The sequence below is a fragment of the Petromyzon marinus genome, chromosome 37, assembly GCF_048934315.1.
Source record: "Petromyzon marinus isolate PM22_M1 ecotype Great Lakes invasive population chromosome 37, UKy_Petmar_22M1.pri1.0, whole genome shotgun sequence".
Lineage (NCBI taxonomy): Eukaryota > Metazoa > Chordata > Hyperoartia > Petromyzontiformes > Petromyzontidae > Petromyzon > Petromyzon marinus.
Genome location: NC_133703.1, coordinates 19,612,509 through 19,629,676, shown reverse-complemented (window position 1 = coordinate 19,629,676; position 17,168 = coordinate 19,612,509). Strand labels below are relative to the sequence as shown.

The following is a 17,168-nucleotide window of genomic DNA, read 5'->3' as shown; positions in this document are numbered from 1 at the left end:
GGGCTCGCGGAATGATCTGGCCGAATTTTTGTGTCGTTGAATCCTCCACCACCCGACACGTAGGCGAACACGAATGCCCACAGCACCCTGTGTGGGACATCTGCAAAAGACGTCCCTCAATAACGCGCTGCGTGATCCATTTGTAGATACCTCATTCACATAACGGTGGAGATGCTGTATGGGAAAACTACCATTTTATTACCAAGCCTATGTTGCCTTTCCCACTAATCCCAATAGACTTATACAAAAAGTGTATGTATTTATTTGAACTCTCTCCTCCTGTGTAAGATACGGAGCCATCGCTTTCGCAACACAGCATTCAGTTCTCCCCGTTGAGAAGAAAGTAAAGAGGAAGAGGTCGTGAAAACTCGGTGGGGTGTCTATAAATGGATCAACCTGAATATTTCACCGGTATGGTTTTAACACTAAAACCGGAGGTGGGGGGGGGGGGGTCCTCCTCCCCCACCTCTCCCTCCCTCCCCCTACCCCCTCCTCCTTTTCTTTCACGAAACGAAACGTTCGGCCCTCTTTGGGACCCTTAATGAGAATATTTATCCACACCGGGGGAAGCCGACGAGCAATGGAGGATCTTTTTTTTTTCCCGTACAGCATAGCCCGGAGAAAATTGCGGCATCCTTGAGCGTTACGATGTGTCACGGCGGGGCAAATACCACTCGCTGCCATATGTTGCAGCAATCGCAAATGTTCTGCTACAGTGAGGGAAAAAAAGTATTTGATCCCCTGCTGATTTTGTACGTTTGCCCACTGACAAAGAAATGATCAGTCTATAATTTTAATGGTAGGTTTATTTGAACAGTGAGAGACAGAATGACAACAACAAAATCCAGACAAACGCATGTCAAAAATGTTATGAATTGATTTGCATTTTTAAAGAGGGAAATAAGTATATGACCCCTCTGCAAAACATGACTTAGTACTTGGTGGCCAAACCCTTGTTGGCAATCACAGAGGTCAGACGTTTCTTGTAGTTGGCCACCAGGTTTGCACACATCTCAGGAGGGATTTTGTCCCACTCCTCTTTGCAGATCTTCTCCAAGTCATTAAGGTTTCGAGGCTGACGTTTGGCAACTCGAACCTTCAGCTCCCTCCTCAGATTTTCTATGGGATTAAGGTTTGGAGACTGGCTAGGCCACTCCAGGACCTTAATGTGCTTCTTCTTGAGCCACTCCTTCGTTGCCTTGGCCGTGTGTTTTGGGTCATTGTCATGCTGGAATACCCATCCACGACCCATTTTCAATGCCCTGGCTGAGCGAAGGAGGTTCTCACCCAAGATTTGACGGTACATGGCCCCGTCCATCGTCCCTTTGATGCGGTGAAGTTGTCCTGTCGCCTTAGCAGAAAAACACCCCCAAAGCATAATGTTTCCACCTCCATGTTTGACGGTGGGGATGGTGTCCTTGGGGTCATAGGCAGCATTCCTCCTCCACACACGGCGAGTTGAGTTGATGCCAAAGAGCTCCATTTTGGTTTCATCTGACCACAACACTTTCACCCAGTTGTCCTCTGAATCATTCAGATGTTCATTGGCAAACTTCAGACGGGCATGTATATGTGCTTTCTTGAGCAGGGGGGCCTTGCGGGCGCTGCAGGATTTCAGTCCTTCACGGCGTAGTGTGTTACCAATTGTTTTCTTGGTGACTGGTCCCAGCTGCCTTGAGATCATTGACAAGATCCTCCCGTGTAGTTCTGGGCTGATTCCTCACCGTTCTCATGATCATTGCAACTCCACGAGGTGAGATCTTGCATGGAGCCCCAGACCGAGGGAGATTAACAGTTTTTTGTGTTTCTTCCATTTGCGAATAATCGCACCAACTGTTGTCAACTTATCACCAAGCTGCTTGACAATGGTCTTGTAGCCCATTCCAGCCTTATGTAGGTCTACAATCTTGTCCCTGACATCCTTGGAGAGCTCTTTGGTCTTGGCCATGGTGGAGAGTTTGGAATCTGATTGATTGCTTCTGTGGACAGGTGCCTGTTATACAGGTAACAAGCTAAGATTAGGAGCACTCCCTTTAAGAGTGTGCTCCTAATCTCAGCTTGTTACCTGTATAAAAGACACCTGGGAGCCAGAAATCTTTCTGATTGAGAGGGGGTCAAATATTTATTTCCCTCATGAAAATGCAAATTAATTTATAACATTTTTGACTTGCGTTTTTTCTGGATTTTGTTGTTATTATTCTGTCTCTCACTGTTAAAATAAACCTACCATTAAAATTATAGACTGACCATTTCTTTGTCAGTGGGCAAACGTACAAAATCAGCAGGGGATCAAATACTTTTTCCCTCCCTGTAAGCAGGCTCAGCTGTGTAGTCTCAGGCCAAGGTAGTGTAGTGAGGCAGCCCCACCTCCCCCCCCCCCTCCCCAAAAGCCCTTTCAGTTTCAGCCAACGCATATTTTTACAAAACTTTGGAAGAAACATGTGGATTCAGGTTTTTGCTTTGTATTGTATGACCGAAGCAGTTTAACACCAATATTATCCACAATAGAGGTTTTTTGGGTCAGATCGCTTAAATGTATAAATGTGTGTTGTTAAAGCCTCCACTGCCCGACAAGGCCAAATCAGTAAGGTTTGTCACGTGCACAAAACTTGCCAATTCTTTCCTAGTTCAGCACAGCCGGTTGTGTGTTGGAGAATGAACCCACGACGACATTTACAATTTGAGTACCGTGAAGTTTGGCCGATGATTTCAACAACCAGCATCATGAGGCGACAGCCAGAGATGTGGAGAAATGCTCCTCCTGTTTCGGTCTTAAATAGAGGAGGGATAAATGTGATGTCATCACCTCTGAGCCAAGCAGGTGCGAAGACCAGAGGCAGAAAGGGGGGGGAGGGGTTAATGTGTGCGTATAATTATTCATCGGGTAATGCATATTACTCGATGCATATCACCCAACCGATAATTGATATCCATTGTAACTTATATCGCATCTTTGCTTTACTCGACTCAAAATAACAGTGCATTACATTTATATAGCGGCCTTTATACAAGGTACTCACATCGCCGACTAATCAGATAGCATGGAATTGGTTGTGCGGGGGGATGGGGGGGGGTTGATTCCTTATCTGCTCCTTTGTGTGCATTGGCATCATCGGACGAGTGTCACGGGCCGGCCGTTCCATCTGGGGGGGGGGAGTTGGGGGGATTCCCTGGGTTTTAATGGTGGCCTATCTATATAACAGGTGGACTCATCTGTATCGCCTCATCTCTGTATCTATGTTTTAGTTTCTTCTGCAGAACTCCGCCTTGACTTTTGCACCAGCTGCAATGAATTCGGAGTCGTTTTAAAGCTGGTAATGGTCATTCGAACGGGTGAAAATTAAAAGAAATATAAATCCCTATGGCCCGAGTATTCAAAAGATTCGACCTTCCCATTGCTTTATCCGCTGCACCATTTGCAATGGCTTGGCACGAAATGCAAAGCCCGTTTTAAAATCGTGGACCTCATAAGTGTGTGTCTGGAGGGACGTTTGAGGGAGGGGGAAGGGGGCTATGGCAGCCGTTGAACCTCGGAGGAGCTTCTCACTGTCTTGTAAAATCTCGTGAGTGGTGAGGGTCAGGTGGGGTGGTGAGTATCAGCTCAGTGGTGAATGTCTTGAGGGTCTGGTGAGTGACGTGCGAGTGTCACGTCACCCCATGCCTACGGCGACGACAGGGCTGCCCACTCGTATTTGTATAATCGGGTAAACAAATACAGCGTCTTTTCTGGTACTGTGCATCGAGGCTTGTCGACGTATAGACAGACAACCCATGGATTGTCGTTTGTACTCATGTCATAAGAAATGTCAATGTGTTTCCCTGCTCAAACAAGCATGTGGGGTAGTGTTCACGTCGATTACTGCCACAGGCCAGCGATTAAAATTCCATATTCCAGTCACTCCATCAACCATCCACTGCCGATTTCCCACACAGTGGCACTCGCTTAATTGACACCAGAAGGATACAAATAACTTAGCAGACCCGTACGCCTCCTTCACATATCCGTCCCTGCACTCAATAAATCAAAGGATTTATTTTTTGTTCACTTTACACCCCTCACCAGCCCACACGGCCTTTTGGAGGGAGCTCATCCTTGCGGCACCATTGGTCCAACACAAAGAAAAGCGCGGGACTGGTTTCAACATTCAGAGTCTCATCGCCAGGACGAGGCTTTACTTTACTTGAACCAGCACTGGTGAACTGCCAGATGTTTATCGGCAAGGGCCCCGCCCCCCCCCCCCGTTAGATACGGGGTGCGGCCGAGCTACGTTTACCCACCGTGCCCACAGTTTAAAACTTCTTCCCTTGCTCGAGGCGCGGCAACGGATGCACGGAGACGCGCGGGGCTGCCATTTGATCTCGCGAGAAGACGCACAGCTGCTCTTCATCCCCGCAAACGATGGGAAGAGCCCCCTGTAAGCGGTCACGCCGGGCAGAGCCGCCGTGCCCTAACTCTTTACAGGTGTTTATTATGGGCATAAGCCCGCCGCCACCCCGCCCCCCCCCCCGCCCCGCAATCTTATTAACTGAAGTTTAACCAGAACCACGCAGTGACCCCCGCGCGGTAACGAACCCGACGCCGCCGGGGGCGTACGTTTCTCCCCGCTTTGCGCGCCGGGCAAGCGTGCGTCTTGCCGTAGCCATGTCCGTGTTTTGCAGAGTGCGCTGGATAGGTTTCACCGGCGGTCGTTGCGGTTAAGTGGATGAGCCTGTAATAGTAACCAACTATGGGTTAATTTTTTTTTTATTATTCTTATCTCACCAGGTAAGGCCCACCGAGCTAGCAAATTATAGCTCAACGAAGTGGCTTATCACGTGGAAATATATAGCAGCCACATACACTAAATGGGGGTGGGGGGGGGGGTTGGTGGGACTTATACCATTCCTAAACATTGCTCTCATGCGAACGGAACTCTTTCGCACGGCGACGTTGCGTCGGTGCTCTTTGGGACGCTCCTCATTGGAATCTGGCCAAGTCGATCAAAGGCTTGGTCAACGCTTGGGAAGACACAAATGAGAGTGTATTTGCACACACGCGTTAGCGCGTGTGGCCCCGGCCGCTAGCCGCCAGCTTCCGTACCGTTAATGAGATGATTTCGAGGACAAGTGCACTTTGGAAACCTCGTTGTACGCGTGGCCAGATTAACATGGTCCACGTCGAAGGCTCGGGAAAGCTGAAGTCGAAGGCGCACGCAGCCAGGGGGAATTATTTTTATTATTTACGGTGGATCAAAACGGTGAGATCAAAGACGCTAACGAGAGCAGGATGGAGTGAGTGCTCGTGGATGAAGGCGTTCCAATTTGCAGAGAGGAGTCAGCTGAGCGACTGGTAGTAAGGCCATAGGAATGTTTTTTTTCTCGTCTTTGAATTACGATGACATCATTCATGACCTTGCCACAGCGGCTGAAGTTTTTGTTTGTTTGAAGAAATTGCTGTGGGGAATGATTGATTTACATTTGATTAATTCGCCTTGAGTCAAATATGCTTGACGACTTCATAAAACAATTGCATAATGTAAATGCATACAGGAACACCTTGCACTTTCGTTTGGTGAGGGGCCAGAGCATGGACGATTGTCAAAAATGAACGAATGTCGAAGCCGAGCCTTTATTTTTGGTCGCACATTTATTTTGGCTGGCGAAAAACGTACGTGCAAATAACTACAGTAACTATATAACACATGCAGGCGAAAAACGTACGTGCAAATAACTACAGTAGCTATATAACACATGTGTGCGAAACCTAAATAAACAGAAATAAAATAAAAATAAACGTAAGAATAAATAAAAAACCTAAATAAATGAACAAATTAATACCTTTAAATATTTGTATTCTTGCATAAGTGGACGATGAATAATATTGGTGATGAGTACAGTATTAATATATGAATAAACACAAATATAAGAGATGCTCACTGAACGACTTCTATTCAAAGACTGAACGAAAAAGACGGCGCGTGGCGCGAACTTGGTGGAAGTTTTGGGATGAAATCGGACGAAGGAGGAAAGCCGCGTGGGCGAAATGTGAAATGTGGTTATAGTTGAAAATTGGCCGAAAGAGCGAAGCAACGAAAGTCAAGTGGGCGAAAGTCAAGGTATCGCTGTACTTAGGACCTTCCCTCCTATTAGGCCCCCACATAGCCTTAATCTGGGCCTGGTTGTGCGCTGTTGTCCGTCTTTGTCTTGCAGCCTGCACGCATTGTCCTCCTGTGATGGGCTTTCTCGTGATTCACAGGAAGCTTTGGATGTGAATGATTTGCCCCAGGCTACGTGCGTGTAATAACGACCGACGCACGTGGTTTCTTCTTTTAACAAGAGCCTTTATTTGGACACGACACGATTCCTAGGCCCGGACTTTGGTTCTTGGTGCTCGATATTCGTCTTCTCTCCAAGCGTGCCCTCCCCTCGCGCTATCCCCTTATTTATATCCCTCGAGCCCCCCTTCATGGACGGTCCGCTCACCCCATTTCCCTCAGCCAATCCTCGTTCTCCTTCTCCAGCGGTTGTCAACCGTTTCCCCTTACAGCCAACCCTCGTTTCCCACATTTTGCGTTTGAATTTCTCTCCCAATCATTCTGTTCTTAGCCAGTCTTCTTTGAGGCCTCCCTGCACCAATCAGAGGCCTTTGACACACTTTCCTCACCGTCCGTCTGCACGTGTGTACCATGTCGGGTAAGTGGCCTGTTCTTTCGGTCATCACACATGTATCTATGTGTGTTGAACTTCGTTCGCACCGTACGTAGCCGCCAACAGTGCTAATCGGAGGTGCGAATATGACGCAGCGCTTGCTTATTTTTGCCAGGTAAGGTCGCTCTTTTTTCAGAAGCGACCTGGCTATCGCAAATGATAGCTCAGCGAAGCGGCTTGTCACATGGAAATTTATAGCGGCCAAATACTCTGGAGGGAAAAAGCGGAGGACCCGGAGAAAAATCCACGCGACCACGGGGAGAGAGAGAGAGAAAGAAACAAGCAAAGTCCAAATATACAGCAGGTGTCAGGGTTGGGATCGAACCCACCACCTCCTGTGTGTACCCGGCGAGACGGTTAACATCGCGCCCCAGAGTGGCGTACAAATATTTCATATTGTGTCTGTCGTAGACCTTGCAGGTGGTCCTGCCGAGTTGCCTCCACGAACGGACGGACGGACGGACTCCAAAACCAGCGCTTTTCATGTCTTGCGACGTCTCAAAGCAGAAACACATTTGTGCGTCTCTCTCTGTACGCGTTCTTTGAGGCTGTTTATTTGAAATTGTTTTGGCCAACCCTCAAACAGTGCAAGGTGAAGATGTTTATTAGCTGGGCACACATCAGACACGACTGAAAAACAGGACTGGAAAAGCGAAAGTCGACGTCATTTGCAGCCAGGGGCAATTATTGAAGGTGGATCGGGATCAAAACGACGAAATCAAAGAGGCTAACGAGAGCAGGATGGAAGCGGGCGCCCGTGGATGGAGGCGTTCCAATTTGCAGAGAGGAGAATGTTTGCAGTCGGCGCATTATTACCTGGATCGCGAATGCGGACACCACCAAAGGAATCGGGATGGGATGCGAAAAAGGACGCGGAAGAAGCCTTGGAGGGATGATGCCGTGCTTGGGAATTCCACTGAGAGACAACAACAACAACCGCCATTCGCCACTAAGTGGCGGTGACGTCACGACGACGCTTGTGCCAGGCCGTGAGAGACGTGAACGGAGGAACAAACGCCGATTAGAGACGTTGTATTGAGCACGTGCGCCACGGTGGCGAGATGTTAACTGCCTTGCCTGGTATACAGATGGTCGTGGGGCTCGATCCTGACCCTGACACCTGCACATTTCGAGTTTGCGTGTTCTCTTTCCTCGTGGTGGCGTGGATTTTTCTCCACGTCCTTATGGTTTTTTTTCTCCACATTCAGAAACGTGCATTTACAGTAATTGGCTGCTGTAAATTTCCACACGATGAGTCACTTCATTGGGCTATCATTTGTGGCCAAGTCGCTTCTGAAAAAGAGCTACATAGCTCAGTGGACCTTACCTGGTTAAATAAAAAAAGTAGTTTAATAGTTTAAATAAAAATTGCTTAGTTTTAGTTTTAAAGTGAGCGAGCCTGGGCAGGGGATGTCTTGGCTAGAAGGGGAATGATGGCCGATGGATGAGACGGGTGACGAGAACGGGAGCCGCATGCCGCATGCCGCGAGGATGACTTGCCGCAGAGCACTGGAGTGACGAGATCGGCTTGTGTCCCAGGAGTCAGATGGATTGTCACATCGGTGTGGGATGGCGACGAATTGGTGGGAAGTCCTTCGTCCAGTGGTGGAACGATGACCGTATTTATTGGGCTACAAATGCAGCCTCACACAAAAGCCTTATGAGACTTATGAAATAAATTTTCCGTTCTACCGCTATAGATTTTTTTTCTCGAAATGCAAATTGCGCCGGCGGTGCGTCACGTCGTCGCGAGGTGAAAGTATCGGTCCTGAACTCTTGCAACGAGTTAATTAACAACCCTCTTGTCGGAGAACGTCCCTGAGTGATTACTTCGTAAAACTACTTCTGGAATTACCTTCAATGGGTCTTTTATCCACGCTCATAACGTTGAAATCTTAAGTTAACATTCATATCTTTGGGCAGTCATTCGTGAATATGGCAAGCTCATCAGCTCGCTACACTTGATATAAGCACGGGCAGCTAAAAACTTGGATTTGATGCCGGTCGTAGCTGCCAGCGAATTGTCGTACCTAAGTGTTCAAGATGCGTGGATCGCTCTCCTCCACGATGCTGGCGCGTGCCCACGCAGTTGGTTCACGTGACGCCCTTGTCAGGTGGAGGAGGGTGCATGACACACCTTACTCATGCGATCAGGACCCAGAAACCAACAATGAGATGGGCGGTAATTCCATCGTTAATTTAGATTTCGCTCTTCGCCTATTATTTTGGAGATCTTAGCCACTCGTCACTCGCAAATCCTGCAAGCTTCCCGGATCGCGAAAGGGGAAAAAGCAAATTTTGCTCGGCATTAACAAATTTTTCAACTTCCCCGTTGGAATGCGCTGTTTGTTACTGTTCTGGCTGCCAGAAACTCGAAACCTACATATCTGTTGAGCTGTAATCAATTTAAAGAAATAACCATTTCTAGACATCAAAGACTTGTAGCATTGTATTTTGAAAAAGTGTGCTGCGTGATTGCTCATTCCCCCCGCCCCCCTGCCCCTCCCCCGCACCCATTCCGCCTTCATCTTCGAAATAAAATCCGCCACATATTTACACACAACTTCAAAAATCTGGAGCCGGCTTTACGGGAGCATTACCGGCATAATTTATTAATAATGCTCGTATTGCATTAGGCATTTCCAGATGAATGTCTGGCACGGGCTTGCCTCCTGTAGAATGCGCCCGAGCTGTCCCCCCCCCCTCCCCGGCCCCCCCACCCACCGTTATAGCGCCGCATCCCCCCACGTGCAAGCGTGCGTGCTGTTGCGTAATACCCACGCAGCGCCCCCGGATCGTCAAGGCGAGCGCCGCTTGCGGTGACACCAATTTCGCTGCAGGTGCGAGCGGAAACATAATCTCCCACTTTTTATTCTGTCCACCACATCTGACAAGTTTTATCTCGTTAATCTGATAAACGCAACAAGGCTCGGGAGGTTTAATTTTTTTTATTTTTCCGTTGGTCCTTGTTGTTGTTGCTCGCACGCTCCCAACGCCAAGCGCACGCATCATCATTTGTGGCCAGGTCGCTTCTGAAATAGAGCTATATAGCTCGGTGGGTCTCACCTGGTCAGATAAAAGGCTTTCGTTTTCTAGTCGAGTTTTAGGAGTATTTTCAGAAAGTTTACGTCGGAAGAAATGATATCGAACCGAAAGGGGCGAGTATGACCGAAGCAACGAAGATGGTGAAGGAGAGACAGCGGTGGAGGGAGCTGATTCATCCACGTTATCGCTCCCTTTAGCTGATGGGTGAAAAAAATCAAGACATTAATAGATTGGTGGGGGAACACACGGGGCAGAGCAAACTTAGGCGGGCGCAACGGGCAAGCCAGACTCCACGAGCAAGACGGACAATGCACCTGAGACCCAATGGGGAAAGACGAGGCGGTAGACCTCGGACAAATGAGATGAGCAATACAGGTAGGGCAGTACCAAGAACACAATGAGTACGAATGCGACGGGGGTGGAGAGGCGGCGCAGTGGTCAGCGGTTTGCGGTTGGCGGGCGCGTGTGGTTAGCACACTTTGCTGTCAACCCGGTGACCTGTGTTTGATTTCCGACGTCAATGGCGAGTGATAGCTGAACCGCCGGCCTGGGTCGGCTTCCTTCCCTTCAGCAACCCGTACTTACCAGCGTCGTGAAGTAGGGTCAAACAACTCCCCCCGTTACTGACGCAGCTTTGGGGAGGCCTCCTTCCGGCGGTGGTTTTGCCAGAGGTCAGCCCACGATTATGGCAGCGTGACGAAGTATGGTCAGACAACTCGCATGGCCAACATAATGTGTGGAAGGCTTTCATCAAGCAGTTAGTTGACAGAAAGCCGCACATTTGTACCTTCTTTCGTTACAAACTGTGCAGACCGTACCGATGAGATGGCGGATGCACAAGAAGGATAAGGTGCAGCACTGAAATTGCTTGACAAAATAACCATCCTTCTGTGGGGGTGTTTTGGCCTACTCTTCCATGCTGGCCTCACGTCTCGCATGAGGCCAAAACGACGGCGAAAACAAGGTCGATGCGAAAAAATATTTTCTTGGAACGAATCAAAAACTCTGAATCGTCACGATCGATCCATCCATCCATCGATCGAAAGCGTGGGTTTGCGGAGATCGCGAGGAGCGAATCGTCCTCGCTTCCGTTAGGCCGCACGTTTCAACGCTCGGCTCATTGGGCCACGGTTTACTAAGCGCGGGGTTCCTGCGCGCGGCCGTGCAAGGCGCCGCTGCGCCAGGCTAGGCCGTCCGGCGGGACAGCGTGCACCAACAAAGGGCCGGGCGGTGTGCAGGTGAGCCGGTGAGCCGTGGGACATGGCGGCGGCGGCGGCTCGTGCTTGTTGATTTTATGCCCTGCACGCAGCCGCCTTCCACTGCTCGCCAGATCGTATCAGCGAGATAAGGCCTACAACGGTGTAGCTAGAGCAAAGTAGGTGGCGCTGACGGACGTGGCTGAACGTACGTGTATAAAACAAATTTGCGCGTTGGATAAATAACGTAGGTAAGTGCACATTCGTGTTATTGTGTTTTTAACAGTTTACAGTAACAGGATCGCTTTCCCTTTTTGTGAGTTCTTTCATTGGGGTTTGTTTTCTCCCCCCCCCCCTTCTCCCCGTGTGTCCTCAGACCAACTCCGCCCCCTTCTTTTCATGTGCCGTGATTGATGAAGCTCTGACAGGTTCATGTGGCAGAGGTTTTTTTTTATATATATGCATTCATAAAATCCACCGCTTGCATTGGAAACACCTGCATGTGATGGCAGCCTGGGTAGATCGGCAACAGCAGCAGCAGCTGCATCAGCAAGTGGCTTTTGTCACCTCGGCGCCACGGTGGAGAGACGTTAACCGCCCCGCCCGGTATACCGAAGGTCGTGGGTTCGATCCCGACCCTTGACGATGCCTGCTGAAATATTTGGAGTTCGCGTGCCACTCTCCCCCGTGGTCGCGTAGACTTTCCTTCGGCTCCTCTGGTTTTCCCCCTCCACATTTAGAAACGTGCGTTTAGAGTATTTGGCTGCTTTAATTTTCCACGTGCTAAGCCGTTTCGTTGGGCTATCATGTATGACCAGGTCGCTCATGCAAAAGAGCTGTGCAGCTCAGTGGGCCTCACGTGGTAAAAGAAAAAAAAATAGTTTATAGTTTAAACCTCGGCAAAACTGTCTGCTCCTCCTCCATCCAGCAGTTGCATCTGCAGGAGAGAGAGAGAGACCGACTTATTTGCTCGAATTCTGACACCTGCCTCTGCCCTGTCTCTCGTGCGCGTGTGTGTGTTTTAACCCTGCAAACAGTTTAAGTCAATAAGTGTTGTGGCAAGAAATTGATGCCTCTGTGGGAGTTGGGGAGAGCGAGCGTTGGGGGCCGGGGAGGGGGCGAGGATTTAGAGGTGGGGGGGCCCTGGGGGGGGGGGGACAATCGAGAGGGGGGGGGGGGTTGCTTGGAGTGTTTCCAGAGGCAGTTAGCGGACGTCTCATTCGATTACGCGATGCGCGTCTCTCGCCTCCTCGTTCCGGGCCAACGCGTTGATGTTTTTTTTTTATTGCGGACGCCGCCGGCAGGGATGCCCAGCCGTGTCTCGTTGCGTCGAATAACAACAAAAATTCAGCGCAGTGTTCTCAATGCCCGCACCTCCCCACCGTTCGGCTGCGTACGGCGCGAAATAATTTCCACACATTTGGCCACCCTTGAGCCAGAGTTGTTGCCTTGGTGTGGTCAGGGACTTCTGCTGTTGATGTTTTGCTGCCTTGCACCAAGCTTGCATTCGGTGTACGGCAAGTCGCCAGGAATCCATGTACTTGTGCCATTTGTACTTCTGTACTTTATCACGCCCCTGTAGCGTTTTTTCGTCGTATCGTTTTGTCGATGTAACTCGCTGACCCCGCGCCCCTACTGGACCGTCTGCGAGAAAGAGCTCCGTAGCTTCATTGGATTCCTCCGCCGCTCTTGCAGATTCAGCATGCATGTTGAACCTCTTTCGCACCGTACGTAGCCGACCGTGCTGATCGGAGGCGCGGGTAACCGCTCGCCGATTTATTCGGCGGTCCCCGACGAGCTTCGCTTTGGCTGCCCTCGACGGCCCTTACGCACGCGTTGCCGTGCGGCGCTGTTGAATGCGACGCTGTTGAATGCGGCGCTGTTGAATGCGGCGCTGTTGAATGCGACGCTGTTGAATGCGACGCTGTTGAATGCGACGCTGTTGAATGCGACGCTGTTGAATGCGGCGCTGTTGAATGCGACGCTGTTGAATGCGGCGCTGTTGAATGCGGCGCTGTTGAATGCGACGCTGTTGAATGCGACGCTGTTGAATGCGGCGCTGTTGAATGCGACGCTGTTGAATGCGACGCTGTTGAATGCGGCGCTGTTGAATGCGGCGCTGTTGAATGCGGCGCTGTTGAATGCGACGCTGTTGAATGCGGCGCTGTTGAATGCGGCGCTGTTGAATGCGACGCTGTTGAATGCGGCGCTGTTGAATGCGACGCTGTTGAATGCGACGCTGTTGAATGCGACGCTGTTGAATGCGGCGCTGTTGAATGCGACGCTGTTGAATGCGACGCTGTTGAATGCGACGCTCTTGAATGCGACGCTGTTGAATGCGACGCTGTTGAATGCGACGCTGTTGAATGCGACGCTGTTGAATGCGGCGCTGTTGAATGCGACGCTGTTGAATGCGGCGCTGTTGAATGCGACGCTGTTGAATGCGGCGCTGTTGAATGCGGCGCTGTTGAATGCGACGCTGTTGAATGCGGCGCTGTTGAATGCGGCGCTGTTGAATGCGACGCTGTTGAATGCGACGCTGTTGAATGCGGCGCTGTTGAATGCGGCGCTGTTGAATGCGGCGCTGTTGAATGCGGCGCTGTTGAATGCGACGCTGTTGAATGCGGCGCTGTTGAATGCGACGCTGTTGAATGCGACGCTGTTGAATGCGACGCTGTTGAATGCGACGCTGTTGAATGCGGCGCTGTTGAATGCGACGCTGTTGAATGCGACGCTGTTGAATGCGACGCTGTTGAATGCGGCGCTGTTGAATGCGACGCTGTTGAATGCGACGCTGTTGAATGCGACGCTGTTGAATGCGGCGCTGTTGAATGCGACGCTGTTGAATGCGACGCTGTTGAATGCGACCCTGTTGAATGCGACGCTCTTGAATGCGGCGCTGTTGAATGCGACGCTGTTGAATGCGGCGCTGTTGAATGCGACGCTGTTGAATGCGACGCTGTTGAATGCGACGCTGTTGAATGCGACGCTGTTGAATGCGGCGCTGTTGAATGCGACGCTGTTGAATGCGACGCTGTTGAATGCGGCGCTGTTGAATGCGACGCTGTTGAATGCGACGCTGTTGAATGCGACGCTGTTGAATGCGACGCTGTTGAATGCGACGCTGTTGAATGCGACGCTGTTGAATGCGACGCTGTTGAATGCGACGCTGTTGAATGCGGCGCTGTTGAATGCGACGCTGTTGAATGCGACGCTGTTGAATGCGACGCTGTTGAATGCGACGCTGTTGAATGCGACCCTGTTGAATGCGACGCTCTTGAATGCGGCGCTGTTGAATGCGACGCTGTTGAATGCGACGCTGTTGAATGCGGCGCTGTTGAATGCGACGCTGTTGAATGCGACGCTGTTGAATGCGGCGCTGTTGAATGCGACGCTGTTGAATGCGACGCTGTTGAATGCGACGCTGTTGAATGCGGCGCTGTTGAATGCGGCGCTGTTGAATGCGACGCTGTTGAATGCGACGCTGTTGAATGCGACGCTGTTGAATGCGACCCTGTTGAATGCGACGCTCTTGAATGCGACGCTGTTGAATGCGACGCTGTTGAATGCGGCGCTGTTGAATGCGGCGCTGTTGAATGCGACGCTGTTGAATGCGACGCTGTTGAATGCGACGCTGTTGAATGCGACCCTGTTGAATGCGACGCTCTTGAATGCGACGCTGTTGAATGCGACGCTGTTGAATGCGGCGCTGTTGAATGCGGCGCTGTTGAATGCGACGCTGTTGAATGCGACGCTGTTGAATGCGACGCTGTTGAATGCGACGCTGTTGAATGCGACGCTGTTGAATGCGACGCTGTTGAATGCGACGCTGTTGAATGCGACGCTGTTGAATGCGATGGCGCGAACGTGGATGCACGGCGTTCGAAGTAAATATTCTCTTTTGACGTGCGTGGTGGCTGCGGTGGCGGTGGCGTGGGGCTGACGGAATGCGCCGCAGCAGCCTGCCTCGTTCGCGCTTTACAAATTCAACTTGTGCAACAACCTTCCCGTAAAAAGCGTTGCGAAACGCGCGCAAAGTAATAATAACGCTGCCGCGGTGATGAGATCCTTTGCACATAATAATAATAAAAATATTATGTTTTCCGGCAACAACACGAACCGAATTAGTCCGGCGCGAAGCGACCAAACCACGAAGCCCCCACAGTTAAAAAAAAAACTATAAACTTAACGTTTTATTTTTACCAGGTAACGCCCACTGAGCTATATATAGCTTTTTTTCAGAAGCAACCTGGCCACTAATGATTGCTCAACGAAGTGGATTATGTGGAAATTTATAGCAGCCAAATTCTCTTAAACACACATTTATTCTAAATGTGGAGGGGAAAACCGGAGGACCTGGAGAAAAATCCACATGACCACGGCGAGAGAGACATACACACACCAATTATACAGGCGTCAGGGTCGGGATCGAACCCACAACATCCTGTGCACCAGGAAAGGTAGTTAACGTCTCGCCAATTGGTTGTTGTGCTCTCCTTCAGTGACCGGGGCTGAAGAGCGCACACATTTACTCTGCTCTGCTTGAGAATGCACTTTAATCGTGAGCAGCCGAACCCCAGATTTGCTCCCAGCATCTTGTTGCCGCTGACTCAGTGCCCCGGTTCCCTGGCTCGTGTTTTTAATGCAGAGGGCAGAGGTCTGAAATCAAAATGCACGAATAATTTCCCAAATTCATCGCCTGCAAGAACACTCTTGGGCCATTCAAGATGGGCGTTCCAAGGTCGTTCATTCCGATATGCCTGGCGTGTGCCATATATGTATGTTGAACTTCTTTCGCGCACCGTACATTAGCCAGCCGCGCTAATCGGAGGTGCGGGGGAAGGACAGCAAACTAAACACAGAAATTAGTTTCCATTCCAGATTTAAAATTACACAGCTCTCACAGTGGCTTCCTATTATGGAGAAGTTGCAAATCACACCACCTTTTTCCTGTCCAGAAATCATGTTGTGTAATTGTACAGTGTTTGTTACTCATTTGTTTAACACCCCGCGATGGCTTTTCTTCTGCCACGTGAGTTCGCCAGCGTTTACAGCGAGTGTTAAGAGTTGGTTTACTGCAAGGTTGTATCTTAACGCCTTATCGGACAAGGCCGAGGGCTTAGCGCGCGGCAGTGGTGACGGTCAGAATCAGAATATTTATTACCTCACCTGAAGACGGTCGCTTGTTGTTGCGATCGAAATGTCGTGATCTATTCATTTTTTCTACCTACATGACTTTACCGAAAGAGTATTTATTGTTCATGCTCGGGGAATCCGATGAGCTATGAAGCTCTTCTTCACGGATGTCCCAGGAGGGGCACGGGGTCAGAACGTCACAACGACGTACAATGCAAAAACACAACACGAGTGGCAAGTATAGGAAAAGTAAACGAAACACTTTAAAAAAATATACAAAGAAAACTAAACTATTTTCGCCTTACCAGTAGAGCCCACTGAGCTATTAAAGCTTATTTTTTTCAGAAGCGACCTGGCCACAAATGATAATAGCTCAACAATGTGACTTATCACGTGGACATCGCAGAAGAACAATGTAATTAATTAACGGTCACGTGACCCCCCCCCCCCCCCCATGCAAGGCCGCCACGATGGGAGTCAGGCCTCTCCCTGCGCCGTGTGTGCTGTTGAGTGCGTTGGAGCGTGCGCCATCGGGCCGTGCTGAGCATGTCTCTCCCTCCGCTTTGCCGCCCCCTTGGCGCGTGACGTCGCAGGGCTCGGCCGCGGTGCTGCAGCGTCGCTCGGAGAACGAAGAGTTCGTCGAGGTGGGAAGACTCGGGCCGTCCGACTACTTTGGTGAGAGACGACTCGCTGGCACGCAGATCGCCGAGTTTCTGCCCACCGATCGCCGAGTTTCCCGTCCACCGACCGCCGAGTTTCGTTCGCACGTTTGGTGTTGCGCCATTGTGGTGTTGCGCCCGGCTATATATCGCGGTGGCGCTACGTTTCCGCAGGCGCATGGTCTGCGGTAGTTTGGCATGTAGCGAGGGACGAAGTTTGCTACGTGTATTCCCAATTGACTGTTTTGTGGGCAACTGTTGAAATCTGGCAGTATTTTGGACCATGACGCTCGCAATGGCCTACTATGTTCGAACGGCGTCACCAGATCTTTAACGGTCCCCCATTTGATGCGGACGGCGCGTAGCATCTGAGGGTTAATTCACCCGCAGTATTAACCAGGTCGGCCTGCCCGATTCGAACTGCGAACCTCTACAATCAGCGCAC

The 17,168-nt window shown here is 50.4% G+C and overlaps 1 protein-coding gene across 4 annotated transcripts in view; it reads left to right on the top strand.

Annotated features, from left to right (window-relative positions):
- Nucleotides 1-17,168, top strand: part of LOC116949545 (cAMP-dependent protein kinase type I-alpha regulatory subunit) — a 107,609-nt gene that overhangs the window by 81,225 nt on the left and 9,216 nt on the right. For all 4 annotated transcript variants that reach the window (XM_032966964.2, XM_076072406.1, XM_076072405.1 and 1 more), the window contains one exon: nt 16,658-16,739. In XM_032966964.2, the coding sequence (XP_032822855.1) occupies nt 16,658-16,739 (82 nt within the window). The remainder of the gene's footprint in view (nt 1-16,657; nt 16,740-17,168) is intronic.